This window comes from Myotis nattereri (genome assembly GCF_964212035.1).
Source record: "Myotis nattereri genome assembly, chromosome: 18".
NCBI lineage: Eukaryota > Metazoa > Chordata > Mammalia > Chiroptera > Vespertilionidae > Myotis > Myotis nattereri.
This window is the reverse complement of record NC_138093.1, coordinates 10,751,980-10,779,312: the sequence shown is the minus strand read 5'-3', so window position 1 is coordinate 10,779,312 and position 27,333 is coordinate 10,751,980. Positions and strand designations below refer to the sequence as shown.

The following is a 27,333-nucleotide window of genomic DNA, read 5'->3' as shown; positions in this document are numbered from 1 at the left end:
GCGAAGTGACATAACCAATACTTTTTCTTGTTTGCTTGAGACGGTCCGGCTGTCAGTTGTGACCCAAAGCTCACTAGCGATTCCTCCCGTCTTCAAACCTGTATCCCTGTGGCCAGACACCCAGCTCTTCCATCAGGAGGGATGTGCACCCCTAGTCTGCACGAGACAGGTGGAGGCGGGAGGAGGAAAGAGGAGTGTCATGGATAGCGATTGTGGGGTGAGCATTTAGAGCTGGAAGCCATTGTTGTATCGATGTTGAGGGCTCTGCCTCTAACCCGATAAAAACAGTGCAGTAAGAGCCTCACCAGCATGGTTACCACGTTTACTTCCTGAGGCAATGATCAGACATAGACACGGTGGCAGGGCAAGAAGGGGGGAGGGGTTTGGGCCGGGGCTGCGGGACCCGATTCCTGCTCTACGGCCGGTACTTGCAGAGGAAGTGTTGGAGCTTGTCGCATTCCTTGCTGTTCCAAGTTAAAAAGTCTGTAAGAGAATGAACAGCCATGTAAATGCGTGCGGCTCCGTGCTGAGCTGAGCAGCGTTTTCTGGCTGCTTTGCTTGGAACCGGAGGTAAGGGGGAGGGGAGGGCGGAGCCTTAGAACTCACTGTGGGCGTTCATCTCAGCGCAGTGCTTGTTTCCAGCCATGGACCTGCCCGACCAGGTTTTGAATAAATACGAGGTCCCGTCGATCCACCGCCACTGCTGACTCTTCGGGTGACAGGAGACAGAGGGCATGCAGAGGTCAGCCCCGCCTTTCACAGCCCCGGGGGTCACCCACCCCCTCACAGCCCAGGTACAGCCCTCAGGCCCCTCTAAAATGCAGTTCTTGTTTCTTGTTTTTAGTTTTAAATATATTTTTATTGATTTCAGAGAGGAAGGCAGAGGGAGAGAGAGGTATAAAACATCCATGATGAAAGAGAATCATTGATCGGCTGCCTCCTGCATGTCCCCCACTGGGGATCGAGCCTGTAACCCAGGCATGTGCCCTTGACCGGAATCAAACCAGTGACCTCCTGGTTCATAGGTCAACACTCAACCACTGAGCCACCTGGCTGGGTGAAAATGCAGTTTTTATTTTAAAAAGTGGGAAAGCACAGGAATGTGTGAAAAAGGAAACGTTGAAAGTCGCTCCATAAACATTACTCATCTCTTAGCGTATTCATTTGTGGTGTAAGCATTTTTATCTATCACAATATGCTTGTGAACTAAAAAACAGGTGATCTTTAAAATATATACCCAACTCTATCTTGCTTCCGAAACATTTTTTAATGCTAAGTCTGTACCATAATTTACCTGAATAATTCCCCTAATGATTGAAGTTTATATTGTTTTCAATTTACAATTATTACAAATAATACTGCTATAACTTTATTCATAAAGCTGTCTCTATACTTAAAATTATTTTCTTGGAATAGAATCCCAGAAATAGAATGAATGGCCAAAGGGCATGAATCGTTTGAGGGGATTGATATTCATGGCCAACTCCTGTCCAAAATGATTCATTTGGAGGAATTTACATCCCCATCCAGTGGGCAATTAGGCATATCCTTAAAAATATTGAAAAAATATTGATTAAGACAAAACAAAAGTTTGATAGAACAATAAGTCAAGTTATGTCGCTTTAATATGCATTTCTTTGATAACTAGAGACATCACATACTTTCTAGAACGTTCATTCGCCACTTCCTTTCTTTAGTCACAAATGTATAAAAATGAATGATAAAGCCTATCTGGTTGAAATAGATGTAAATATTTTTTTTTAAATATATTTTATTGATTTTTTACAGAGAGGAAGGGAGAGAGATAGAGAGCTAGAAACATCGATGAGAGAGAAACATCGATCAGCTGCCTCCTGCACATCCCCCACTGGGGATGTGCCTGCAACCCAGGTACATGCCCCTGACCGGAATCGAACCTGGGACCCTTGAGTCCGCAGGCCGACGCTCTATCCACTGAGCCAAACCGGTTTCGGCTAGATGTAAATATTTTACCTCTGGATGAGAGCTCTGGCTGGTAGCAGTGTGAATACATAAAAATGGAGAATGAATTGTAAAGAATATGTGTAACATCGGTGGGCAAGTTTTATCAAGGAACGTTTGTCTGGGTGTTCGCTCCTGTGCTCCTTACGTTTGTCTGGGTTGACTATAGACACCCCACGAAGAACCTGCTCACGGCAGATCCCACCGAGACCTCCACCCGAAGACCTCACAGGCCGCTCCTTACAGTGAGGTGTTGACGGAGAGGAAAATGAGGGTCTAGTGCAAAAGGTTAAGGAATCATCAAAAGGATAAGAGCATCGGCTCCGGCCAGGTGGCTCAGTTGGCTAGAGCACTGTTGTGGTACGCCAAGGGGGTCAGTACCATCTCCGGTCAGGGAACATACAAGACACAACCAATGAGTGCACAGATAAGTGGAACAACAACCCCCCCCCCCCCAATAAAATATAAAAATTTAAAAAACATAAGGACATCTAGGAGAAAGCTTAGCTGAAAGTTTCCAACTTTAAGCCAAGATCCAATGGAGATTTAATTAAGCTGGGTGCCATACCAGGTATGTGTGTATGTGTTTGCACAAACATTTTTTTTTAAAAAAAAAAAAGATGGTAATTTTGCGTTCTAAGATTGGGGAGGACTTTACTTGGAACTGGACCCTGACCTGGAGGCTTTGGCCCCTCTCAGTTGGAGGCATGTGTAAGCTCCGCTCTGTGTGCCCCCTGCCAGGGGGCCTGGCGGCCAGTTCCGGAGCGGGGCTAGCTCTCTGGCTTTCCCACAGGGCCTCTGTGGGCCACGTCCGAGTTTACCTTCTGCGGGTCGTGCAGGCCGATCCACACGGGCAGGTTCCTTTGGTAGCCACCTATGTACTCGGAGATGGCTTTGGCTTCCTGTAGGTTCTGTATAGACGCCAGGTGGGCTCCGTTCCCAAAGGACTGACACTCGAGCTGTGGGCAAGGAGAAGTCACGGTGATGCCTCGAGGTTTAAAAGCACAGCCTTCGCCTGTGCCATGCAGTGGGGCCTCTCACAACCCCATTGCCTCCGGAAGTCGTCATCTAAACCCCACAGAAGGCGTCCTGGCCTTCCTGTCACCAAGGGAGGGAACAAGTGCCGGGTCACAGAGGACGAGGCAGCTCCAGGCAGGGGCCCGGGCTGTAGGGTCCGTGGAAGTGCCTGGGGTCCTGGTGTTGCCTCTCATTAGTGTATGTGACCTGGACAAGTCAGTGCACCTCTCTGAGCTCACTTAGTTTCATTATCTGGAAACGGAGAAAATGATTACCGCGACCCAGGGAGTTGTCAGGAGGCCACATTTGTCATAATTATGTTTTATAATACTACCTCCCAAACAAATCTAAGAAGCCACTGATTATAAAATGTGCTATTCTCCAACCTGAAACTTACTGTCCAATGAAACGAAGCAAACACTTTATACGCATTTTATCGATAGAGATATACACTGTGTTACGGGATCTGCGTACGGGATAGAACTTTAATGTAATAAAAACATGGATTGGCCGTGGCTGCTACTCCAGTGCTTGCCTTCAGGCTCTTGCTTGGGGTGAGGTGTGGTCCCTGTGTAATGATAGCTCAGTCCTCACACTCGCCATCCACTCTACAGCTCCTAACTGCTTTTTTACTGGGAGTTGCACTTGACTTTCAGATGTGTGAGGCATGGAGGCCAGATTACCAGTCAACATGTAGTGGGTGCACCAGGCACAGAACTTCCTGGGGTGGAGAGGAAATGGGCTGGGAGTGTTTAAGCGATATTTTCCCTCCAAGCTCACACAGCTGGTGGCGGCGAAGCTGGAACAGGACTCGGCCCTCCCTCCGCCTCTGCAGCCGAGATGGGCTCTCCCTGTCATTCTCCCCGTCTGTCCCCAGGATGGCTTCCAGGAGCCTCGGGCACTAAGATTGCCCATCAGCACTGGCAGGGAGCCAAGAACAGCAGGGACCGCGGCGTCCAGAACCTCCTCTGGCCTCCGGTGCTGCATGGCTAACTGCCAAGGCTCGGTCTCGATCCTGTGGACTCGTTTTTTTGCCTGGAAAACCTGAACTGAGTATCTACCGCGTGCCACCGGCTTTTGGCAACTTGCTTTAATAAGTCCCCCTGACAGCCCCCGGGGGTCAACGTGTTGCCCCCATTTTACAGCAAGAAAACTGGTAAAGTGAGGTGCTTCTGTGACTAAGGAGCATCAGAGCCCTGACTTAAACTCAGGTCTGAGGAGCTCCCAGGTCCCGGTCAGCTTCCAACACGCCCCCCCACCCCCGCCCCCACCCCCGCCCCCGCCCCTGCCCTCGTTCTGGCAGAATTAGTGCTGGAATCTCCGGGGACAGGCAGACAAATGCCTCCCAAGGTTTTCTCAAGCTGCTTCCCACATCACTCTTTCTCCCCCCCACCCCCCGACCCTCTGCCATGGACAGCCTGAGGACCCCTTGTTTGTATATATATCTATATATTTTAAACTATCATTCACATCAGTTCAGGAAAGCATTGCGTTATGGCTGACTTCCTGGGTTTGCTAGCTCCTCTCGCTGGGATCTTGGGAAGACATTTCCCGTTTACATGCCACCATCCCCATGAATTCTGCTCGTGTTAAGGCCAGAGAAGACTTGGATCCTCAGTAGCTATCTCGCCATCAGTGCTGAGTTGCTTGTCTCAGGGGTTCTGAGGCCATTCCGGGCCCAGGTCACCCCATACTTTCCCATAAGGCCCCCGCAGTCACTTCAATGAAACAACCACAGGCCAGAGAGGCACAGCGGACTCCCCACGCTCCCCTGAATAACTCATTCGACTGGCTCCTTGGGTATCTCTGAAGCCGTGGTGAACTGATCTGATGTATTTGTCAGGCCGTGAGGACCACTAAGCTCTCCATCCTCTGCCTCACGGTCTGTCAGGGTCTGAGGCCTGAGCTCCAGGCCTGGCCACACCCCTGCTCTTCCTGGCAGCTCTCCTACTGCAATGCAATGGCTCTTTCTGTAACTTCTCAGCTCCTCGTCCTCCTCTGACTCACACAGTTCCGTCTCTCTTGCTGACAGTGAACTCCCGGAGGCAGGGGCTGTGTCCTGTTCATTCTCACATCTTCGCAGCCCACTGAGGGTCCGGGCAGAGAGCGCCCGCTCCATCAGTGCTTGAAACATGGGCTGAGTTGAGCACACAGCCCTCTTCTCTCCATGTCACCAGCCAGGTGACTTCTCAGGATGCCCAGCAAGGACCCTTGATTCGGAGTCAAAGGAGGTCTGGAGCCCAGGGTGGCCCCCGGCTTTGGACAAGCATGTCTTACCTCAGCATCGGACCAATTCCTCAGCTTCCGGAAGTACCCGTAGCAATGGGACTTGTGGTAAAACCACCCGGTAGCACAGCTGGGCCTCATGAGGATGTCTGCACGCAAGCACAAGGCAATGACAAGTTCTGATGGCAAAAGCCATCCATTTCCCCTCCATCCCGTTACAGACCGGGTGTCCCTGGAATGCAAGGGAGGCTCGGACTTTCCTAGGCTGTGAATACTCTAGACTGAATCCTCCCCAGCCTTTCCCCAAGGGGACGACGGCCTCTTACCAGAATGGCTGTGCACTGGGGAAAAGTACAAATTGGATCCTTGGAGGATTACTGGACGCTGACTCTGAACCGACACTAATTCCAGGACAACCAAAGTGTCGCTGTGCTCCACCAGCCAGCGGAGGGGCGATGAAGTCAGGTGACCAGCGGAGTCTGGCTCAGGTCCCTCTCACCCTGGGCCCCATGGGTCCCCACCCCATCTGATGGCGATTTCCCATCAACAAATGCATTGGGTGGAACCCCCACATTGGTACTGAGATCCAACAGCTATATGTCGAGGCACCCAGGAGAGGGCGAGGGCTTGCGTTGGTAGCTTCAGGCATGACAAGGAGGGAGTGGCTTTTTGCCCAGGGAGACATAGGACAGGCTAATGGCAGCTGGGCTGAAAACTCAGATGAGCTGGGCCGTGAGACAGTAGCCCGGGGAGGGGCCATGTTAGGCAAAGGGGGTGGGTGAGCAGAGGAGTGGAGGCAGGAATGGGCAAGGAAGGGTAGGGTGTCCATCAGGCAGGCGTGGGAGAAAGGGGAGAGAGGGAGGATTGGGCCCAGGAGCCAAGGAAGCGTGGCCCAGAGCGGTAAACTCTCCCTGTTGGGCGATTGGTGAATGGGCTGTGTCCCTGAACCGTTCAGATTGCCTTCTTTAATCACCAGACCTCCAGAGAGAGAGATGTCCATCCCCACGGTACAGATAAAACCTCAAAGGGGTGAAGTGGCCTGTTGACGTCACGCAGATGGAGATGAGGTGGGACCTGGGCAAGGGCGAGTGTTCCTAGCAGCCCCAGCCCCCAGCCCCACCTCTCCTGGTGCCAGAGCTCCTGGTCACCACGTGCGTGGCGAGAGCCTTCAGCCGCTGGCGTGTCGCCTGGATGCAACAGCCTGTTTACTCCACCGCTGCGAGCTGTGGCCTCGGGAGCACTCTGTGACCTCTCTTAGCTTTAGTGTAGTGTTTGCACAATGACTGACAACATGTACCTTTCTCATTAGATTGTTGGGAGGATTCAAGGAGATGCTGCACGGACAGCGATTAGCATAGAGCTGGTATGTAGTAATTATTCAGTAAATAGTAGCTACTTAAGTAACTGCAGCTATTAAAATTAATCATGCTATCATTATGACCAGTGTAATCCTTTTGAAAATGGTCGCTGGATGGAAGTCTTTCATTGCCCACCAGTCATGTTGCTTTTTTGTCTCCCTACGCGTTGAGTGAATTGTTTCAGGTGAAAGGCAGCTGAGGGCCAGGTCAGAGAAATCACTGCTGAGGCCCCAGGGTGATGCTCTTGACCATCAAGTCTCCCTGAGAAAGAAAATGCCCTTCTCATTCCCACACTCCCCTTAAATGCAAGCCTAGACTCCTCCACAAGCCATAATGCAAAGAATAACAGGATGTGTTGTGAGAACTCCCCTCCTGCCAAGACAGTAGAATCAGGAGAAAGTCTTTGTAGGGCTGGGAGGGAGAGCTGTAAAAAAGGAATGGATGGGCCGGGGGTGAGTGTTCTGCCTTTACCTTCTCTGAGGGAGGAACCAGAGAGGTTCAGTGAACCCTCGAGTGGGGGCTTGTTTCTCACGTCCCAGCATAGAGTGTGGGCAAATTTCAAGCTGCCTCAGGGAAGCCAGAACCAGAGCAACAGGAACTACTGGTTAGTTGGTTAGAAATGGCATGGGAGGCGGCTCTGCAGCAGGGACCTCTGAGTTACACATGCTGGCACGGTTCAGAGGTGTCTGAGTGCCCCGGGTCCATGGGTGGATGGGACAGCGGGTGGCTGGACCACAGACATCAGCCATGGCCACCAACATGATGCCAAAGAGCCCTGCTTCTCTCTGTGTTTCCTTCCAATCCCCCCTCCAGCCAAGGTCATCCCCTCTGGGTGAAGAGCCGGGTTGTATACAAGAGGCTCTTTTCTCAACAGAAGTGGGCCGGGGGGGGGGGCATGGTTTCCCCACTTACCCCCCCTCCCCCACATACAATGCCCAGCGGGGCCATAGGGAATGGCGGGAGCACCCAGGACTGAGCCTGAGCACCCCCTAACCTTACTGAGAGACCTCGGGCATGTCTCTACCCTTCTTGGGACCGCATTTTCCTCATCAATAGAACAATGGGGCCTACATTCCTTTCATTTCAGATATTTGTTGAGACTTATCTTTAGCTCACTCTTCCCGTTTTCTGCACTGGTGGATTCTAGGGTACTGCCCCCCGCTTTGTTGACATGTTATTTTATACTTGATGCTAGGCCGTTATCCATCTTTCCAACCCAAACTCCCCATCTGGTCAAGTAGGAAAGCAAGGCATAAACGTTGGCAGTTCTGAGTATAGCCCTCATTTACTGATGGCGAGGTGTCAGGTGTTTTAAACACATATCTCTACCCTTCACAAACTTGCAAAATAATTGTTATCATCTACATGTCGCTGATGAGTTGACTATGGCTCACAATCGTACAAGGTTGGAATTCTTGATTCTAAATTCCTGGCATTTATTTTATTTACATCATCTTGTCTTTCGTTTTTGCCTTTAGCATCTATTTCCTGAAGTGCCTAAATATTTTGGGGGCAAATGGATCTGGCTGTGCCGTATGAGTGTCACGAACCCTGGCCGTGGGCTCTGTTCCAGCCAAGGGCCCGATACTCACCGCCCAGGGCACCGGTGACGGCCACCAGCAGGAGCAGCCACACGCTCTTGGAGGCCATCCTCCTCTTCCCCGGGGGCAGACGAGCTTCGGAACCGTTTACCGAAAGGATCTCAGAGCCCTGGCCAGTGCTCCCTGGAAGCTCCTGGGTTCACTTAGATCTGCAATCTGAACACATGTGCGCTGGTGAGATGGAGCTAGGAATTCAGCTGCCAAATCACATATGGAGAACAAAAATATTTTTCTGGCTAAACCAAGGTTATACACCAAAGGGCATCTTCAACTAAATGTTTAGGAGAGTGGGAACATTGAACGTATGAGGTGTTGTTCATGTCTGCCAGGTCTCTGGGCCAGTGCCAGGGACCTCGCTGTACTGGGCTGAATGGTTTAAAAGTCCATGCGGAGGCATTAGGTATTTTGTGGAGAGCCTGCCCCTGCTATTCTCAGGGGCACCGCCAGAGGGTGTCGCAGGCAAGATTTCTCACAGACCAGGAAGTAATGGGCTTGCTGTGGACAAGTCAATCAAATCAAAGCAGTGAATTGTTTGGTGCTAAATTTCAAAGCGAATATATGCTCTTAACACCCGCATTTTACAGTCGAGGAAACCGGAGGCTGATGGGTCTAAGGTCATTTGCTCACTGTCACACAGCTACAACCAGATTTTCTGACTCAAGCGCAGCCCTTTTACAGCCCTTTTTAAAATAAAAGTTTGTTATCTTGTCCCACCATCAAACAGTATATGCTCAGTGAAAAACTAGAAAGTGAGAAGTAAGTCCCATCTCCCAGAGATACACAATTTAGAAACCAGCTTATAAACCTCTTTCCATATACATCTCTCTGTGTGAGAGATTTTACATAAATGGAGTCATAGAGTCCTGCAACCTGGTTTTGTTTCTTAGAAACAAATTGGTGGTAATAAATCTTTTCCACTCGTGTAATTTTTATGCAGCTTCGATCCTTTCTTTGGTATAAATTCGCATCCACAGGGTTCTAGCTGCACGGAACGTGGGCATTGCTGCATTGATACCCATGGCTCAGATGCCCTCCATTGGGCTGCATTGTACATTCCACTAACTGCACCCTCAATGAATGCCCAATTTGTCTATTGCGTTCTTGCTAATGCTGGTATATTAGAGAAACACCTCATTGTTTTTGTTAGCATTTAAAATATGCTAATGAAGTGGAACATCTCTTCATACAGGGATGAGATTTTAAAGTTTCTTTTGTAAAGGTTTGGTTTATAGCTTTGCTACTTGATTGTTTATCTTTTTTTCTCTCGGGAATTTGTGAAACCTTTTTTTGAATAGTTATTGCCTTTTGTATATTACTCAGAATATTTCCCATTTTGTATTTTCTCTTGTTTATCTTGTTTGCCATTCTGAAAATTTCAAAAATCGTCATATCTCCCATCTCCTTTCTATCTTTGGAATTGATATCAGAAAAACTGGCCATCACCATCCACATACATACCCATATTCTCCTCTATTTTCATCCATCTGGCATTTATTTTAGTGTAAGCATGGGAATGGGCCCAAGATTTCCCCCCAAGTAATTATGAAAATGGGCAATTCATTGACTTCTCAGTTAAGCATGCATTAGGATTAAAAAATCAGGACACGTGTTCTAGCTCTCAAATAATACATTGCTTAAGGGGAACAATAGAACATGACTTTGAAATGGAAACTTTCCTGGAAAATCAAAAGATTAGCTCTATATTAGACTCCATATGGACACCTGGATACAGTTAATAAAGAGGAAACAAAAGGATGAAGAGTGTGGGGCTGTGATGACCACCCTCCCTCCTTTATTTTTATTTTATTTTTTAAAATATATTTATTATTGATTCCAGAGAGGAAGGGAGAGGAAAAGAGATAGAAACATCAATGATGAGAGAAAATCACTGATTGGCTGCCTCCTGCATGCTCCCCACTGAGGATCAAATCTGCAACCTGGGCATGTGCCCTTGACTGGACTCACACCTGGGACCCTTCAGTTCGCAGGCCAACACTCTATCCACTGAGCCACACCAGCTAGGGCCACCCCCCTCCTTTAAATCACTGCATTAGCCCGGCACTCTGACAAACTTCCTTCCCAAGTGATGGAGGTATTCTCATGTTCCGAAATCCCCCTGAAACACAAATAGCAAGAACTCCTCTGTTAAGCCAACTGTTTGGGGGGAGGGAGGTACAGCATCTTTCTGACTAATCTACAAATGAATGTTAACAAACCGACATTCATGGAATTCTTACATCTCATCTAATTTAACTCTCATAACTAGGCTGTACTGCAGGTACCATTAGCTCATTTACGAGGATGCTGACATTCATTAGGATTAACTTTCTTGCCTAGCCGGTGTGGCTCAGTGGTTGAGTGTCAACCTAGGAACCAAGAGGTCACCGATTCCATTCCTGATCAGGACACATGCCTGGGTTTTGAGCTTGAACCCTAGAGAGGGGCATGCAGGAAGGAGGCAAACGATCAATGATGTTTCTCTCTAATCAATATTTCTATCTCTCTATCCCTCTCCTTTCCTCTCTCTCTCTAAAAATCAATAAAAACATATTTTTAAAAAAGTAACTTTCCTGCCCTGACTGGGTGGCTCAGTTGGTTGCAACAGCATCCAAAACGTTGTGGGTTCAATTCCTGGTTGAGGCACTTACCTAGGTTGTGGGTCCAATTCCTGGTTGGGCCAGGTATGGGAGGCAACTGATCAATGTTTCTCTCACATCGATGTTTCTCTCTCCCCACGCCTCTAAAAAATCAATAAACATATCCTTGGGTGAAGATTAAAAAAACAAAAGATTAACTTTCTTAAAGTTCCACAGCTGCTTGATTGCAGAGCCATGATTTAACCCTGCACTATTTGAGGCCAAAGCCAATACTCTTACTAATGGGGGAAGGAAGAAAATAGGTCATTCATATATCAAACAAAACAGCCAGAAGCATGCCCAACACCATTAAAGCTGCAACTTATCGTTTCTGCCCAGTGAATAGCTGGCAGAGAGCAGGAGGGTTACCTGGTTGGCATGCAAGGCTCTGAGGACCGCCTTCTTCAGCCTTCTGAGAGACCCTGGGGCAGTTTCTGCAGCTCTTATATCTTCTTCCCTCAGGAATTATATAACCGTTGTTTTAATCATAGAGCAATAACATTGTTTACAAATAATCCATCCATAAAAGTCTTATCTGCGGCCGGAGCACACGGTCTGAGGGATGGCTTGACAAAGGCTGTAAGCTGTGTTTTCAGCAAACAGAAGGGAAACCTCTCCCTGTTTGCACACAGAATCTGTTCTTTACAGCCCACGTTCTCTCAACTGGCAAAATCCTGTCATCAGCGATAGCCCATCTTCCTCTCCCGTACTTACTTTTTCTTTGGTCTCTCTTTTCATCCCTTTGCTGTATTTCCCCTTCTTTTCTGTAAAGATGCCCCACTTCAATTCTGGGGACTCGTCATGTTTGTAGCCTCACAGAAAGGAGTTGCCATCGGGGCAGGATATAGGCAATTCCCCGTGTGGTGGACATACAGGCTTTCTCTCTGAAGCGCCAACCCTGCCCCTCTGCCATTCTGACGATGCTCTGAAGAAATATCACCAGGGTTGCTTCCCATGGGTCCTGGTTCAGGTCCTCATTCTGTTGCCCACACACCGTGTACCACTGGGCATGTTGCCCAACCTCTCTGAAGGCTCAGTTTCCTCACTAACTGTGTGTGGTTGGTATTACCAATGAGTTATATTTTTTACACTTCCTGTTAAACACAAGCCCCTTCCCCTTTGGGCAGCTGAATGGGCATTGTCATTGCTTCATAGCACAGTAGAGAACAGTGATAGGAACTCCCAGGCTTTTCAGTTCAAAGCACTGGTCCAGGTGTAAGAGAGGAAAGCTTTGACAAAACATGTGATTAGGTAAATCTTCCCCTGTCCTCCCCCTCGCTCTGCTAGCTCCACGCCACTAGATAAAGATTGTTAGTCTTGAGATGAGAGAGGAAAGAGGAGATTAGACAGAAGTAGATGCTCCTAAGACTTTAAGAGTTCTTTCCCTGACTCCCCACTAGTTAGCGCCAGAGGTGGGCCTTGATTGAACCCACATAAAAGTGTGGGATGCAAGACCAAGGTCACTGGAGAGACATCTGAATTGAAAAGGCCCACTGACTCCTGAGTAGAATTATTAAAGTATCTTCTACATGTAGACACACCGTACATGAAATTTAGAAAAACAGAATCCTAAAACCACAAACCAGCAACAAGAATCGAAATGGCACTGCATCGGGGAAATAAAAATGGAACTCAGAAAACCTTAAATTATCTATCTTTGCGGGGAGAGGGACGTTTGTTGGGAGTTTCTTCATTACTCATTCGATTTTGTTCGTAGTATTTTCCTATAAGCTTTTATTATTTCTGTGGTGTGCATCTAGTTTTACACATCTTTGAAATAAGCTAACTACCCTCAAAAGAGCACATAACTTTTAAAAAGATAGATGGTTTTATTGATTTCAGAGGGAGGAAGGAAGAGGGAGAGATAGACACATAATGATGAGAGAAAATCATTGATCAGCTGCCTCCTGCATGTCCCCACTGGGGATCAAGCCACAACTCGGGCATGTGCCCTGACCAGGAATCAAACCGTGACCTCCTGGTTCATAGGTCGATGCTCAATCACCGAGTCACACCGGCCAGGCGTATTGTTGTTATTGAGAAGACAGTCACCTTTGGGAGAGAGAAGTGGTTTATTTCCTCCCTTGGCAGAATCATGCTCTACGCCCAGATGAAGCACCTTACCTTCCTCCACGTGGTGATGCTACTCAGCTCCTGGGAAAGACGCCTGCGCATGCCAACACTTAATTGATGCATCTCCACAGGTGGCGATACCTGTCTGGGAAGAGGAGGGCGGTTCAAAAGGCAGACAACAGAGTGAATTTTCTGATGGAAAATCAAATATGAGCCCTTGAGATGGTTCCACAAACATTCAGTGAGAGAGAGAGAGAGAGAGAGAGAGAGAGAGAGAGAGAGAGAAGAACCAAGGACCCAGGTGGGGCCGCTTGGCCCAGGATAGCAAAGCAAGACTCAGCTGCAGCACCTGCTCCTCTCAGGAGTGGAGACTGAAGCTGGAATGTCCTGATCAGCGACTAGGTCCTGTGCCTATGAGACCCCTGCCACTCCCTCCCTCCCAAGACAGGCGACCTTACCTGGAACAATCCTTTCTTCCCTTTTTGCTAATAACTTTCTTGTCTGGTTTCCTATAAAAACCTTCCACGTTGCACAATTCCTCATGTCACCGATGGAGTGATTCTTGCCCCCTTTCAGAGTAGAAATCAAGACAGCAGCCCCATCAACGTGACTCAGTGGTTGAGCGTTGACCTGTGAACCAGGATGTCACGGTTCGATTCCCGGTCAGAGCACATGCCCGGGTTGTGGGCTCCATCCCCAGTGTAGGGCGTGCAGGAGGCAGCCAATCAATGACTCTCTCTCATCATTGATGTTTCTCTCTCCCTCTCTCTCTAAAATAAATAAAAAAATATATTAAAAAAAAAAGAAATGAGAGCAGTCCACACAGATTCAAAAGGGAAGAGGCTTACTAAAAACTGGGTGAGAGATAGAGAGAGGGAGGGAGTTTGCTGCTTGGGGAGCCATACCGACAGAGAAGGGCTCCAGGCTGCTGCTGGGGTCGGGCCGGAAGAGCCTGTTTCTTCACGCAGATGCAGACCCATCCCTGTTCTGAGGTTCCCACGGGGCTGGTGCTCCCTGGCGCTGCACGTGGCTGGTGGCTACCATGTTGACAGGAGAGCAAGGAGATGCGAGCCGGCATTTTTTGTAGAAACAGGTACATGTGAAACAAAAGAGAGTTAGTTCCTATTCTCGAGGGAGCCTAGAGACAGAGGGCCATGTTGAAGAAGTGAATGCGGAGAACTCGAAGGAATTGGGGGGGGGGTGTTGGGGGAGGGGAGATGTAGCACTTGGATTTCAGTTCAGTTTCATTAGCTCGCCAAGCTGACGCCCAGGCTATACTTCGCTAAGAGTCTTTGTCGCATCTGCAGGAGGCTTTCTGACTCGGGCTTCCTGACGGAAGCTTGAGCGACTGTCCCTTCGCCTTCCTTTTCAGACGACCAGGGAGCTGCCTTTGAGTCCAGTCCTGGAGCTTCTCACAGCTTCATCGTTTGAGGTCAAGGACAGGTCGCCTCCAGCATCGTTGTGGCAGCGAGTCACTTAGTCGTCCTTTTAACTAATGAGCAGCTACTACTTTCCTGATGGTGCCTGTGGGAAGGTTTTCAAAGGCTGTTATTTTTTTATATTAGGTTGGCATGAAAAAAGCGCCTCAGCCAGGCGGGGGCCTGGGGTGTGCATCACCTAATGGAACGGACAGTGTGAAAAAGATGAGAGAAAAGTGCTTCAGGAGAATGTGGGAAGTGAAGTCTGATAGAGGGACCCGGGGAAAGTCTAAAGGGACTGCATAATGAGAGGGTGAGCCTTGAACTTTTAGAAACGTCTAAACCCTAAGAAAACAGCATGAACTACTTGTTTTTTAAGCAAACACTATGGAAGAATTCCTCCTCTCCAACCCCCCCCCCCCCAACACGGTGCACATTTTTACAGTCTTGGACTTCATCCTTTCGTATTTGACAAAGATATTGATCAGGAGCACTTCTGCAAGCAAGCCCTGTAGCATCTGGTAATCCTGGAACCAATCCTATCAGCAGAGAGGAAATGAGTCATTAACTGAGGATGTTCATTAACTCACAGCTGGGAAGAGCTGGAGTCTATACCCACTCACTCAGCCCCAATGCAGGGACAGGTGGCAGAGAGCAAGCTCCCTCCTCCACCTCCCCTTCTCCACCTCCCCTTCTCCACCTCCCCTCCTCCACCTCCCCTTCTCCACCTCCCCTCCTCCACCTCCCCTTCTCCACCTCCCCTCCTCCACCTCCCCTTCTCCATCTCCCCTTATCCACCTCCCCTTCTCCACCTCCCCTTCTCCACCTCCCCTCCTCCACCTCCCCTTCTCCACCTCCCCTCCTCCACCTCCCCTTCTCCACCTCCCCTTCTCCACCTCCCCTTCTCCACCTCCCCTTCTCCACCTCCCCTTCTCCACCTCCCCTTCTCCACCTCCCCTCCTCCACCTCCCCTTCTCCATCTCCCCTTATCCACCTCCCCTTCTCCACCTCCCCTTCTCCACCTCCTCTTCTCCACCTCCCCTTCTCCACCTCCCCTTCTCCACCTCCTCTTCTCCATCTCTCCTTCTCCATCTCTCCTTCTCCACCTCCTCTTCTCCACCTCCCCTTCTCCACCTCCCCTCCTCCACCTCCCCTTCTCCACCTCCCCTCCTCCACCTCCCCTTCTCCACCTCCCCTTCTCCACCTCCCCTTCTCCACCTCCCCTTCTCCACCTCCCCTTCTCCACCTCCCCTTCTCCACCTCCCCTCCTCCACCTCCCCTTCTCCATCTCCCCTTATCCACCTCCCCTTCTCCACCTCCCCTTCTCCACCTCCCCTCCTCCACCTCCCCTTCTCCATCTCCCCTTATCCACCTCCCCTTCTCCACCTCCCCTTCTCCACCTCCCCTTCTCCATCTCTCCTTCTCCACCTCCCCTTCTCCACCTCCTCTTCTCCACCTCCCCTTCTCCACCTCCCCTTCTCCACCTCTTCTCCATCTCTCCTTCTCCACCTCCCCTTCTCCACCTCCCCTTCTCCACCTCCCCTTCTCCACCTCCCCTTCTCCACCTCCCCTTCTCCACCTCCTCTTCTCCACCTCCCCTTCTCCACCTCCTCTTCTCCATCTCTCCTTCTCCACCTCCTCTTCTCCATCTCTCCTTCTCCACCTCCTCTTCTCCATCTCTCCTTCTCCACCTCCTCTTCTCCATCTCTCCTTCTCCACCTCCCCTCCTCCACCTCCCCTTCTCCATCTCCCCTTCTCCATCTCCCCTTCTCCACCTCCCCTTCTCCACCTCCCCTCCTCCACCTCCCCTTCTCCACCTCCCCTTCTCCACCTCCCCTTCTCCACCTCCCCTCCTCCACCTCCCCTTCTCCACCTCCTCTTCTCCATCTCCCCTTATCCACCTCCCCTTCTCCACCTCCCCTTCTCCACCTCCTCTTCTCCATCTCTCCTTCTCCACCTCGTCTTCTCCATCTCTCCTTCTCCACCTCCCCTCCTCCACCTCCCCTTCTCCACCTCCCCTTCTCCACCTCCTCTTCTCCATCTCTCCTTCTCCATCTCTCCTTCTCCACCTCCTCTTCTCCACCTCCTCTTCTCCATCTCTCCTTCTCCACCTCCTCTTCTCCATCTCTCCTTCTCCATCTCTCCTTCTCCATCTCCCCTTCTCCACCTCCTCTTCTCCATCTCTCCTTCTCCATCTCTCTGGACCATCTGTTATCTGCTGTGGGGAGAGCTCTAGCCGATCGAAAGTATCAGCTGATTCGCTCAAGAGGTGGCAATGGAAGTTATGCCACAGAGAGGTCAAGTGAAAAGTCTGTACGTGACCAGCCTCCTCTCTCCCTGCCAGCCTCCTTCCCTTCCTTCCTTCCCTCACTCTTTCAGTCACTTAATTTTATTTCCATTGTACTATTATCCACTTGTTTCTCTTGTGGAGTGAGGGGAAGGGGGCTTACCATATCACATCTTCAAAATTACTAGGTGAAATGTGGTTCTCCTTGTTGCCAAATTCCTTGTTTCATTTGTCTTGTTTTGCATTTAAAAAAAGATTTTTTTATGATATTATTTTATGAGGTATCATTTACATTGCATAAAATGCACACACTTTAAATATGAAGCTTGAAGGATTTTGACAATTTCATACACCTGTGTAACAACAACCAAGATAAAGATATAGAACATTCTCATCACGCCAGAAATTTTTCTCCTGCCCCTTGCCAGTCAATCCCCCACCAAGACAATACCTATTCTGACTCTGAGCACCATAGATTCATTTTGCCTTTTAAAAAAACTTCACATGAATGAAATCATGTAACATGTACTCTGTCTGGCTTTTTTACACTTGACGTAAGGCTTTTGTGACGCTTCCACATGTCGCCTGTATTAGTAACTTGTGCTTTGCTCACGCTGAGTAGCCTTTGCCTGCGTGAACATAGCAGCACAGACTGTTATATGGTTACTCATTCTTGGTTGATGGTCAGGGTGGCTATTTCCAGCTTCTGACTAAAGCTGCAATGGACATGCTTAGTCTCTGGTGGACATTGTTCTCATTCCACGACGAGGAGTGGGATGGCTGGGCTGTGGGGTGCGTGGATATTTGAGTTGGTTTGAAAGGGGCAGTTTTCCAGCACATTGGAACCATCTTACACTCCCAGAAGCAATGAATGAGAACTCCAGGCGCCCCACACCCTGGCGTCACTTGGTGTGGCCAGTCTTTTACCACTTTCCTGGTCATTCAAAACCTAAGACATGCGTTGCCGGTGCTGCCACTAATCACAGAGTACGGGATTAACAACTCCCCGGAGAAAACGGCCCAGGCCTTAAACAGAAGAGGATTCATACGGTGATCCTGGAGATCCTACAGGAGGGATACTGCCTTTCTGGGCCTCATTACTGTCTCTAACGCAATGGCAGCGGAGCGGATAATTTCTGAGGCATTTCTAACTCAAATAATGGACTTGGAGGGAGGCAGGCGAGCATCGTTGTTGGTGTCTGGCTTTTGGCATCAGAGACCCGGGTTCTCACCAGGTTCTGCCACTTACTAGGTGGGGGGCTGGCAGTAGATACTGAGCCCCCAAAATACTCTATTTTCTTACTCAGATATGAATTGTACATCTACCATAGGAAAGTTTTGAATATTAAATGAGATCATGAGTGCAAAGAGTTTTGCATTGTGCTTGGTACATAGTAAGAACTTAATACATATCAGATTTTTTTTTTTTAAATGGACACTTTTACAATATATTCTGGGGTGGGGGGAAGTGGAGTGCTGATGAACGTGGCCAATCTCAGTGTGGCTGACATGACGGAGAAGGCAGTAAGTATCCCTCCTGTAGGATCTCCAAAGACTTGAAGTGCTGCGTTGTCACATGCATTTTCAAACACAAAACAAAGTATACTTTTACCTGTACACCGGTCACTTAGGCTCCATCATGAGCATTTTACTGTTCTTGCTATATTGTATATTGATGTCTTAACTAACTCCCAATCACCTATCAACCCATGTTGTTGTTGTTTTTTTAAACCCATTTCTTTAAAACAATTGATTTCAGAGAGGAAGGGATAGATATAAACATCAGTGATGAGAGAGAATCACTGATCAGCTGCCTCCTGCACGACCCACACTGAGGATCGAGCCTGCAACCTGGTCATGTGCCCCGACTGGGAATCAAACCTCGACCTCCTGATTCACAAGTTGACACTCAACCACTGAGCCACCATGGCAGGGCTTAAGTGCATTTCAAAGTAGATCGGAGACATCTGTACACTTTCCTCTAAATACTTCATCATACATATCATTTACTAAAGTTGAATATTTACTTGCAGATTTAAAAAGATTTTTGAGGTAAATTTTACATACAACACAATGCACACATGCCTAGCATACATCTGCAGAGTTTTGACAAGTGCATATTAACATGCCAACCAAACCTCTGGGAAGATATAGAACCTCTCCATCACCCTTTCCCAATCAATTCCTCCCTCCATGGGAAAGTGCTGCTCTGATTTTTTCCATCATGGATTAATCTTAAACCCCAGGACTTCTATCACTGGAATTAAAGGGTACATACTCGTTTGTGTACGACTTTGTTTCTTTTTCATTGTTCTCTTTTTGCTTTCCATAGAATGAATATATCACAGTTGATCCATCCTATAGACAGATACCTGGATGTTCCCAGTTTTTGCTCTAATAATAAAGTTGTTATGAACATTTTCATGTAAGTCATTTTGTGGACATGTTCTAATTTCTTTTCGATGAACACCTAGGGATTACTGAGTAATAGAATATGTGAATAGGTATTTGTTTAATTTTAAGAATCTGCCAGACTTTTACCTAAAGTGGTTAAACCTTTATGCATTCCCACCACTCTTTACGAGAGGGGAGAAAGCTTTTGCTATTTCCAAAGGGGTTTTCCATCTACATGTTAGCATTGGTCTAACCCAGCCGTGGAAATGAATAAAACTAAAAAAAAAAAAAGACTGTACCCTTTTATGTAATGATGTTTACTTTGAATTTATATTAGTTCACACAAACACTCCATCCATGCTTTTGTTCCGGCCCTCCGGTCCAGTTTAAGAACCCATTGTGGCCCTCGAGTCAAAAAGTTTGCCCACCCCTGGTCTAACCGGAGACATGGCTGATGACTTCAGGACCAAGACTATGGCCTCCAGGGACACCTTCACCACCATCACCTGGGCTTTAGGAAGTGGGCTAATTGTGTAAGGAATCCTAGGACCCGTGTGAGTTCCTGTCAGATCACACGGGGTACTCAAATGATTAGGGCAGAGGAGGCTCTGGGGTCATTGGCAGGGAAGTGTCTCCTGGTGATTCATTCATTACACCTGTGCTTTTGGGGCAGGGAAATGTATCTTTTGTTCCTTCTTGGTAACCCTTGAAGATAAGGATGATCAAAAAAATCTATCATTTCTAGAAACCCAGGTATTGATAAGATTTAAAAGAGAGGAATGCAGGTATTGACCATGACCTCTTCCATGCAATGCTTCTGAGACCAGGGGGCATCAAATTTGAGTCTGTGGTCAAAGAATAGAGTCAAATACAAGAGTTTTTTGTTGTTGTTTTTTTAAGGAGACATCCGTTGTTGTCCCAGAGCAGAGATGGGGTCTTTTGTTGTTTACTTTCCTCTCTCATATAGCCCATATGCTTAGCCGAGAGAGCCTCTTTATATCTCTTCGAATGACGATGTCTTTGTTCAACAATTTCCTGAACATTCTTTAGATAAGAATTTTATGGGCATCCTTCATGGGGTTCAGCCTTAAAATTAGTAAATCTTATGGTTTTATTGCAAAGTCTTACGTGTGTTTCCTTAAGAGACGACACAACTTATAACACTCAAGCTTTGTAAATGTCTCCTCCCTTTATGTCCACATCTGACGGGCAAACATTTGGCCATGGCCCAGGTGGCCACGGAGTTGGCTCAGTGCTGTGAATACAGCAACCCAAGAACCTCTTATCTGAAAGAACCCCAGGAATGCCTGGACCCAGGAGACAGGAGGCATTCAGTCAGTTCCTTTAGGGTGCCTGCTTCAAAAAACAAAGTAGTTGAAAAGGAACCAGAATTACAGGATATCAAAGACAAAGGAGACTTTAGAGGTGATTGGAACCTCTTCCTTATCTTACAAGGAAGAGAATGGGACCAAAGCAGAGGTAGGCCTGGCTTTTGTGCTCACAGTTCATTGGTGACCCTTACAGTTAAAATCAGTTTATGATGGAGAACTATGCCCCAGCAAGCTCAACTTCAAGTGGGTTAATTGAAAGGACAAAGAAGCGTGTTGTTGGAACAAAGCATGGCTGGACCTTGGGAGCTCCAACCTTAGTAGAGCTCAACACACTTGGTGTTCCTTGAATTTCCCCCTAGTTGGCCCTCCCCTGAGTTCGCCTCTTCTTCATATCCTCCCACTGATTCCTCAGCTCAGCAGCTGACTTCCCAGAGAAAACAGCCTTCGGACTCACCCTTCCCTTATTGTCTCCTCATTACACTCCCAAGTTCTGCTCCCTCCCGAGTTCATCTTGGTGCCCCTGCCTCTTCCTTCGCTGCTCCCAGTGCCCAGAGACCTCCATCCTCTCGGAGAGGCAGAGCCAGGCAGCCTGATGGGGCTTTCCCAGCAGCCCACGCGACGGCCAGGACCCTTCCATTTCCCAATCCCACTTTCTACCACATTGTACCCTCAGAGACTTCCCTACCTCTTCTCTAGCTTCACATCCAATTTCATGAAGATCTGGTCTAGACCTGTGACCTCCCTTCCTAATGCCCCACTCACATCACAACCTTCTGGTGTCTGGCATCGCTCCTCAGCCATTCCTCACAGTTCATTCCTTACTCAAGTGACTCCAACCTCCCTTTGGCTAAATTCAGTGTTTCTTGCCCTAACTGGTTTGGCTCAGTAGTTAGAGTGTTGGCCTGTGGACTGAAGGGTCCCAGGTTCGATTCCCAGGTCAAGGGCACATGCTCGGGTTGCAGGCTTGATCCCCAGTGTGGGGTGTGCAGGAGGCAGCTGGTCAATGATTCTCTCTCATCATTGATGTTTCTCTCTCTCCCCCTTTCTGAATTCAATAAAAATATAAAAAATAAATAAATTCAGTGGTTCTTCAACTCTGCTCAGTATTTTCCCTGTTGACCACAGCATCTTCCTTGCAATGCTTCTGAGACTACCTCCGATCTTGACTCTCCTCCTGCATAGATATCTGCTTCTTCCCAGGTCATCACAGGCCTCCCCTCCCCCAGCCTGGCCTGGAATATTATTCAGCTGTAAAAAGGAAACCCTGCCATTTGCAACAACATGGAAGAACCTGGAGGGCATTATGCTAACTGAAAGAAGGCAGACAGAGATTCACAGAGTCTATGTGGTATTACTTATATGTAGAATGTAAAAAAAAACCACATTCATTTCATAGAAACAGAGAATAGAATGGTGGTTGCCAGAGGCTGGGGGGGAAGGGGAAAATGGGTAGATGGAGGTCAAAGGGTACAAACTATCACTTACAAGTAATATAGTTCTGAGAATCTAATGTACAGCATGGTGATGATACTTGTTAATAATGTACCGGAAATTTGCTTAGAGTTCTCATTAAGCATCCTCATCAGTGCCACCCCCCCCCCCCCCCCCGCCCCAAATTAACTATGTGAGGTGACAGATCTTTTCATTATTTTGATCTTGGTAGTCATTCCACAATGTATATGTGTATCAAACCACCACATTGTACACTTTATATCTCTTCAATTACATTTGTCAATTATTTCTGAATACAGTAGAAAAATGGGAAAGATGGTAAATATTATGTGCATTTTATCACAATTAAAATTTTTTGTCCTCTCTCTAAATTCACTTTCATAATGTCTATATAATGTTTCCTTGAACAATGTCATTACTTATTAGTTACATAATTGTGAGCAGGTGGTTTAACCTTGTTGTGCCTCAATTTCTCTTTCAGAAAACAGGAAAACACCACCTCCTCACAGAGTTATTGTCAGGAGTATGACAGTAATACACGTGAGACATTGCCTGGCATGCAGTGAACTCTCAATACACAGCAGCCATCATTGTCAGCATGGGGGCTGTAAATCAATGTCCTTGCTTTCTTTCAGAACCTTTTCTAGTGATGACCAAGCTTGACCACCACAAAATACAGGTTATTTTGATGTCCTCTGAGTAAAAATAGCCCCCAAACAGACCACGGGGACCACTATCATGAAGCATGCTCACCCTCTTCTGTAATGAGAAGAATGATGTCGCTAAGATGAGAGGATGCTGGGGTGGTGGACAGTGGACTTGTGGTCCTTGGAGGAGGAGGTGCCCTGGGGCCCGGTGAGAGAACAGCAGGCAGGCTCAGCCTAGAACAGTGGTCGGCAAACTGCGGCTCGCGAGCCACATGTGGCTCTTTGGCCCCGTGAGTGTGGCTCTTCCTAAGCCTGAGAGCACCCTAATTAAGTAAATAACAATGTACCTGCCTATATAGTTTAAGTTTAAAAAATTTGGCGCTCAAAAGAAATTTCATTCGTTGTACTGTTGATATTTGGCTCTGTTGACCAATGAGTTTGCCGACCACTGGCCTAGAACAAGACTGAAAACACCTGGGTTGACAAGGTCTTCGAAGGATGAGACGCTTCCTGGGCAGGAGAGGTGGACACTGACTCCTCCCAAGGCCTACTCAGCCCCCCCCCCAAATCACCAGAAAAAGGGGGAGCAGACAGGGGGGTCCTGGGATGTGGGAGGCGTTTCTCACGCTCCTCTGCCCCACTTAGGGGGAGTGGCAAACCTAGAGCGAGGTGTCCCTGTGAGCAGAATCCCAAAGCACAGAATATTGTTAGATCCTTGTCCTCTGAATACTGCCAGGAGGGTGTCGTCATTTATGGACTGAGATGCAAAGCAAGAGATTAGTGTCCTAACCCAATGAGGTCACCCAAACCTGAGTCAGAGACCACACGTCCACAGAGCTGGAGTGGCCCAGACAGTGACTATCCAGGGCGAAAAGCTTATCTGAGGGACACTCCTGGCAGAGCATCGCTTCCCATTTGTAAACCGTGGAGGTCACCATTGATTGTTCAGCAGGGGCCAGACACAGGCATTCTCACTGGCCACACCGAGGGAGGCCGAGGGAAAGGCAAAGGGTCCCTCTGTTTGCTGGGATTCTGAGAGGCAGGACTCTGCTCTGACAGCCCCTGTAACTGCATGAGACTCACACCATCCAGAGCTTTAGTTCAGAAAAGCCACCAGGGCATTCCTCTCAGGACACGCCAGCCTTGCTCACCAACTAGGCCAAGCGAACACTAGGCAAGCAAAGGGCACTGGTTTGTCTCCCAAACAAGAATATCATTTATTTTGCTGATCAACCATGAAGGAAAATTAAGTGGGAAAGAGTTTGGAGAAGAATGAAGAGCCATTTGGATAAATGATAAACTTGTTCAAGATATGATCCTGTGTTACTGAGTGACTGAGGGCTACTTGGGTCCCTTCTTCTTCTTTTTTTTAGATTGTTTTGCTGGGGGTTTTGTCACTTCAGTGTCAGCGGGTGGTGCTTGTTTTTCTTTGGGTTTTATCTCTTTGGGTTTTATCTCTTCAGGTTTTACTTCTTCTGGTTTTACTTCTTTGGATTTTACTTCTTCGGGTTTTATCTCTTTGTGATTTAAATAGCTTCCTATCAATCGCCTGAAAAACACGATAACCACGGAGATGACTAATAAAGCAATGCGAGATAACATAAGGGACACGACCTGGACAGTGGCGGACACCTCCTCCGGCAGCTCTCCCGGCGGCCCGCTGTCAATGCTCCCTCCGTACCCTTGCTCCTCACAGAGCGGAGGCGCCCAGCCGTACATGCAGTGGCAGTTCTTGTTATTGTTGCAATAGCCTCTGTGGTTGCACTTCTCAGGCATACAGTCAAAGCGCAGGATTGAAATATTGTAACAAGTTGTGTTCACACATATCCGGTCTGTGCCACAGGAGGTGCCATCATAGACCACACCCCGGTCAGGGATCCCCATGGGCACCAAGGACAGACGGTAGCCGAGGCCCCAGCATATCAGATTTTCATCCTCCAGATGAGTAGAAACGATGCTCGTGTGCTCTGGCATGTCAGGGAGGGTTTCGACGTTTATACACTGCACCCTGCCACATACCGTGTTCCTCTTAGTACACTTTTTATAGTTACCAGCTCCTATCATCCCACAGTTCCCATATTGATCCCCTATTGAATTAACTGTTTCAAAGCACTGGGTGGGTGCCTCCCTGGCATCAGACCCAAAAATGCTTTGGCACTGCATATATGCAGAATGACACCCCTTCTGGAAACAACGGGCGCTGTATTTGCACGGGGTGCCATCCTGCTTATACGTGTCATTTGGGCAGAAATTGGAGGTGCCGTCGCAGTACTCTGCAAGGTCGCATTCGGTTTCTTCCTTCCGACACATATATCCCGATGGACGAAACTGACATTCAGAGCAGCAAAGTCCAAAGCTACAGTTGGCACCCGGTCTGAGCCTGCAACCTGGTTCACAGCAAAGGTCGTCTTCACAGTCCTCTAAGGAACCACAGTCACATTCCTCTTCGTCTTCCACAATTTTGTTTCCGCATCTCTTAACCACATAATCTTCTCCTGGGATATTATTTAGACAGTTTGCTTCTTTATGAACGTGGTTGAAAAACTGAATAATACTACAATTGCTAAACCCATGTCGTCCAGTGCCCATGATGCAACTCCGTCGACCCCTACACCTGCACAATGGCCCATCGTGGCTCATTCCCAAACTATGGCCCAGATTGTGAGCGGTCCAAGTGGCAGGTCCAAGGATGCTTGTGTCTCGAAAAACAGATACAGATCCTGCATACCTCTCCGTGCACACTATTCCCCAGGACCATGCGAGAGCATCAACGTAATGTCTTTTTATGAATAGTTGGGACCAATCTACTTTAAACTGTCGACTTAGTATATTTCTTTGGTATATCAAAAATTGGCCTAGAGCTTGCTGTAATGTTGGAAAATTAATATTCACTCTGTCTTGATCTGACCATACTTCAAGTGCACGCAGTTGTACTCTCGTACGGACTTCCTGAAGGTAAGTATCGACGATCGAAGTCAGAAGAATGGCATCATTGGTGATATCGGTAATATTGGAATTTGAAAACTCAAATCTCTCATGATCAAAGACCAGGCCTAATTCGTAATATTTTTGGTGCATCGAGGGTCCAGTATAGTCACTATACCGAGCCATGATGTCAGGCTGGGCCATCTGCTCTTCTGTTTCATCACCAGTGACGCCACAGAGCTGATCCTGAAATCCCCCCTCGTTCTTCAGGAGATAGAGGGCATGTTCAAAACTAGGAGAGGCCTTGAGAGGCTCGATTTGGTAATATTTGGCATCAATTTTCAATATGCCTCGGAGACCCCCCGCGCATGTGCTGAGAGTAGCTTCAGAATCCTCGGCTCCTTCCACCACGCCCACATAGTTGCAGTCCCTGGGTATGTAAGGGTGATCCTCCACGAGCTCCCCCTGTTCTGTGTAGGAGAAAACCTGCAGGTGCCGGGGCAACAGAAACCTCTTGGGCCACAGGTGGACGACATGCTTCTTGCCTTGCACCTGCAGGAGGTAGGACACGCGTTGGGGCGCGCCCTGCTTCCCTCCCCGGAAGCTCAGCTTTCTGGGGATGGTGATTTCGGATGAGTCAAACCCCCACTCCGGGTGAAAACTTAAATCCTCGCCGAGGGAGTCAACCAGGAGCAACGCCACGACCAGCACTGGGAGCAAATGGCCTTGGGAGACTAAGGTCCTCACTGACCTCATGGCACAGCTGTTCCCCAGTGAGTCCGCCCCTGCACTTCCAGGCGCGGCCGCTAGAGGCGCGCAGAGCGCGGGGGCTCGGAGGGCAGGGTGTGCTGGAGCGCCAGCCTAGGTGTAGGATGGGTCAGGGCGCAGGTCCTGTCCAAGGCATCTAGTTCGTTTTCTGGGCGGTGCCGTTGGGCGCACGAGGAAGAAACGCCACAAAGGTGCGCGAGAATCCAAGAGAAAGAGAGACTGTTGGCTCGAGGGCCGGTGAAGGTCAGAGAGCAGCTTGGGCAAAGGAGCAGGAGTAGAGAAATCGTGGGAAGAAAGGAGACCTGTTCAGGTGGCTGTATCCTGTGCCATTCCGTCTGTTTGTACAGGCCCTGGGACAGCCCTGATGTTCTCCACCGGCTGGAATCGGTGTTTATAGGCCTCTCTGCTCACACCGCCACCACGTGGTTCCCAGTTTCCCACTGGACTCGGTTGCGACAAAGGGCAGGAGCCAGGAGCCTGCAGGAGCCGGAAGCCTGCAGGAGCAGCAGCAGAACCTGAAACTGTCAGTGTAGAAGCTACACCCCGACCCCCACCCCTACTCCACCCGGGGCGGCCCCTGGCTTCAGGCAACAGGCCCTTTCCCAGAAGGCCTCACACTGCCAGGTGGTTCTTCCTCTTGTGTGTCCTTGGGGTGCCAGGGGTCAGTGTGGGTTGCTGGTGTGTGTTGCACTGGTGGGAGAATCTCAGAAGACAAAAGTACCCGAGAAAGAGCTAAACCCGGGAGCTTTCAGGGAAAAGGCAGGTGGCTGTTTGTTTGCAGTGTAAGTGATGGGTGAGAAAGGAGACCCCAAAGGTCTGTAGAAGACCCTGCTCAGACAATGGAGGGACTTGTCCTTGGGAAGGATAAACCCCAAGGTCATAAGTCTGTTGAGGGATTCTGTCACTAGAAGAACATTCCTGGTTTGTCCTAGGGAATTCATTCGGACTGTAGCCAGGGAAAGGGAGAAAGGACCAGCCTGAGTCAGGAAGACTAGTTAGGAAACTCTTGTAACAATGCAGACAAGCGATGTCCTCCGGGGGCCAGACGTGAACTGCTGGGAACTGCTGAGGAGAGATGCCAGATACCAGAAGGCTGTGAGGAGCATGGCCCAGTCGTTGTGGGCACGCGAGGTGTGACCAGGGCCTTGGAGATAACCTCTTCCCCTTCTGCACAGCGACCCGGGTGTCCCAGAGGACTCCCCTGTGCGATGTAACTGTCC

The 27,333-nt window shown here is 48.7% G+C and overlaps 2 protein-coding genes across 2 annotated transcripts; both read right to left on the bottom strand.

The window, feature by feature from the left end:
* Nucleotides 1–311: 311 nt before the first annotated feature.
* On the bottom strand, nt 312–8,231 carry REG4 (regenerating family member 4; the record flags this gene model as incomplete). The annotated part of the gene is made up of 5 exons (XM_081112913.1): nt 312–483; nt 607–709; nt 2,802–2,939; nt 5,275–5,372; nt 8,174–8,231. The coding sequence occupies 5 exons, from the start codon at nt 8,229–8,231 to the stop codon at nt 416–418; spliced, it is 465 nt and encodes a 154-aa protein (XP_080969039.1). The 3' UTR covers nt 312–415.
* A 15,530-nt stretch (nt 8,232–23,761) lies between these two features.
* On the bottom strand, nt 23,762–26,101 carry LOC308534690 (disintegrin and metalloproteinase domain-containing protein 30-like; the record flags this gene model as incomplete). The annotated part of the gene is made up of 1 exon (XM_081113257.1): nt 23,762–26,101. The coding sequence occupies one exon, from the start codon at nt 26,099–26,101 to the stop codon at nt 23,762–23,764; it is 2,340 nt and encodes a 779-aa protein (XP_080969383.1).
* Between the last annotated feature and the right edge of the window lie 1,232 nt (nt 26,102–27,333).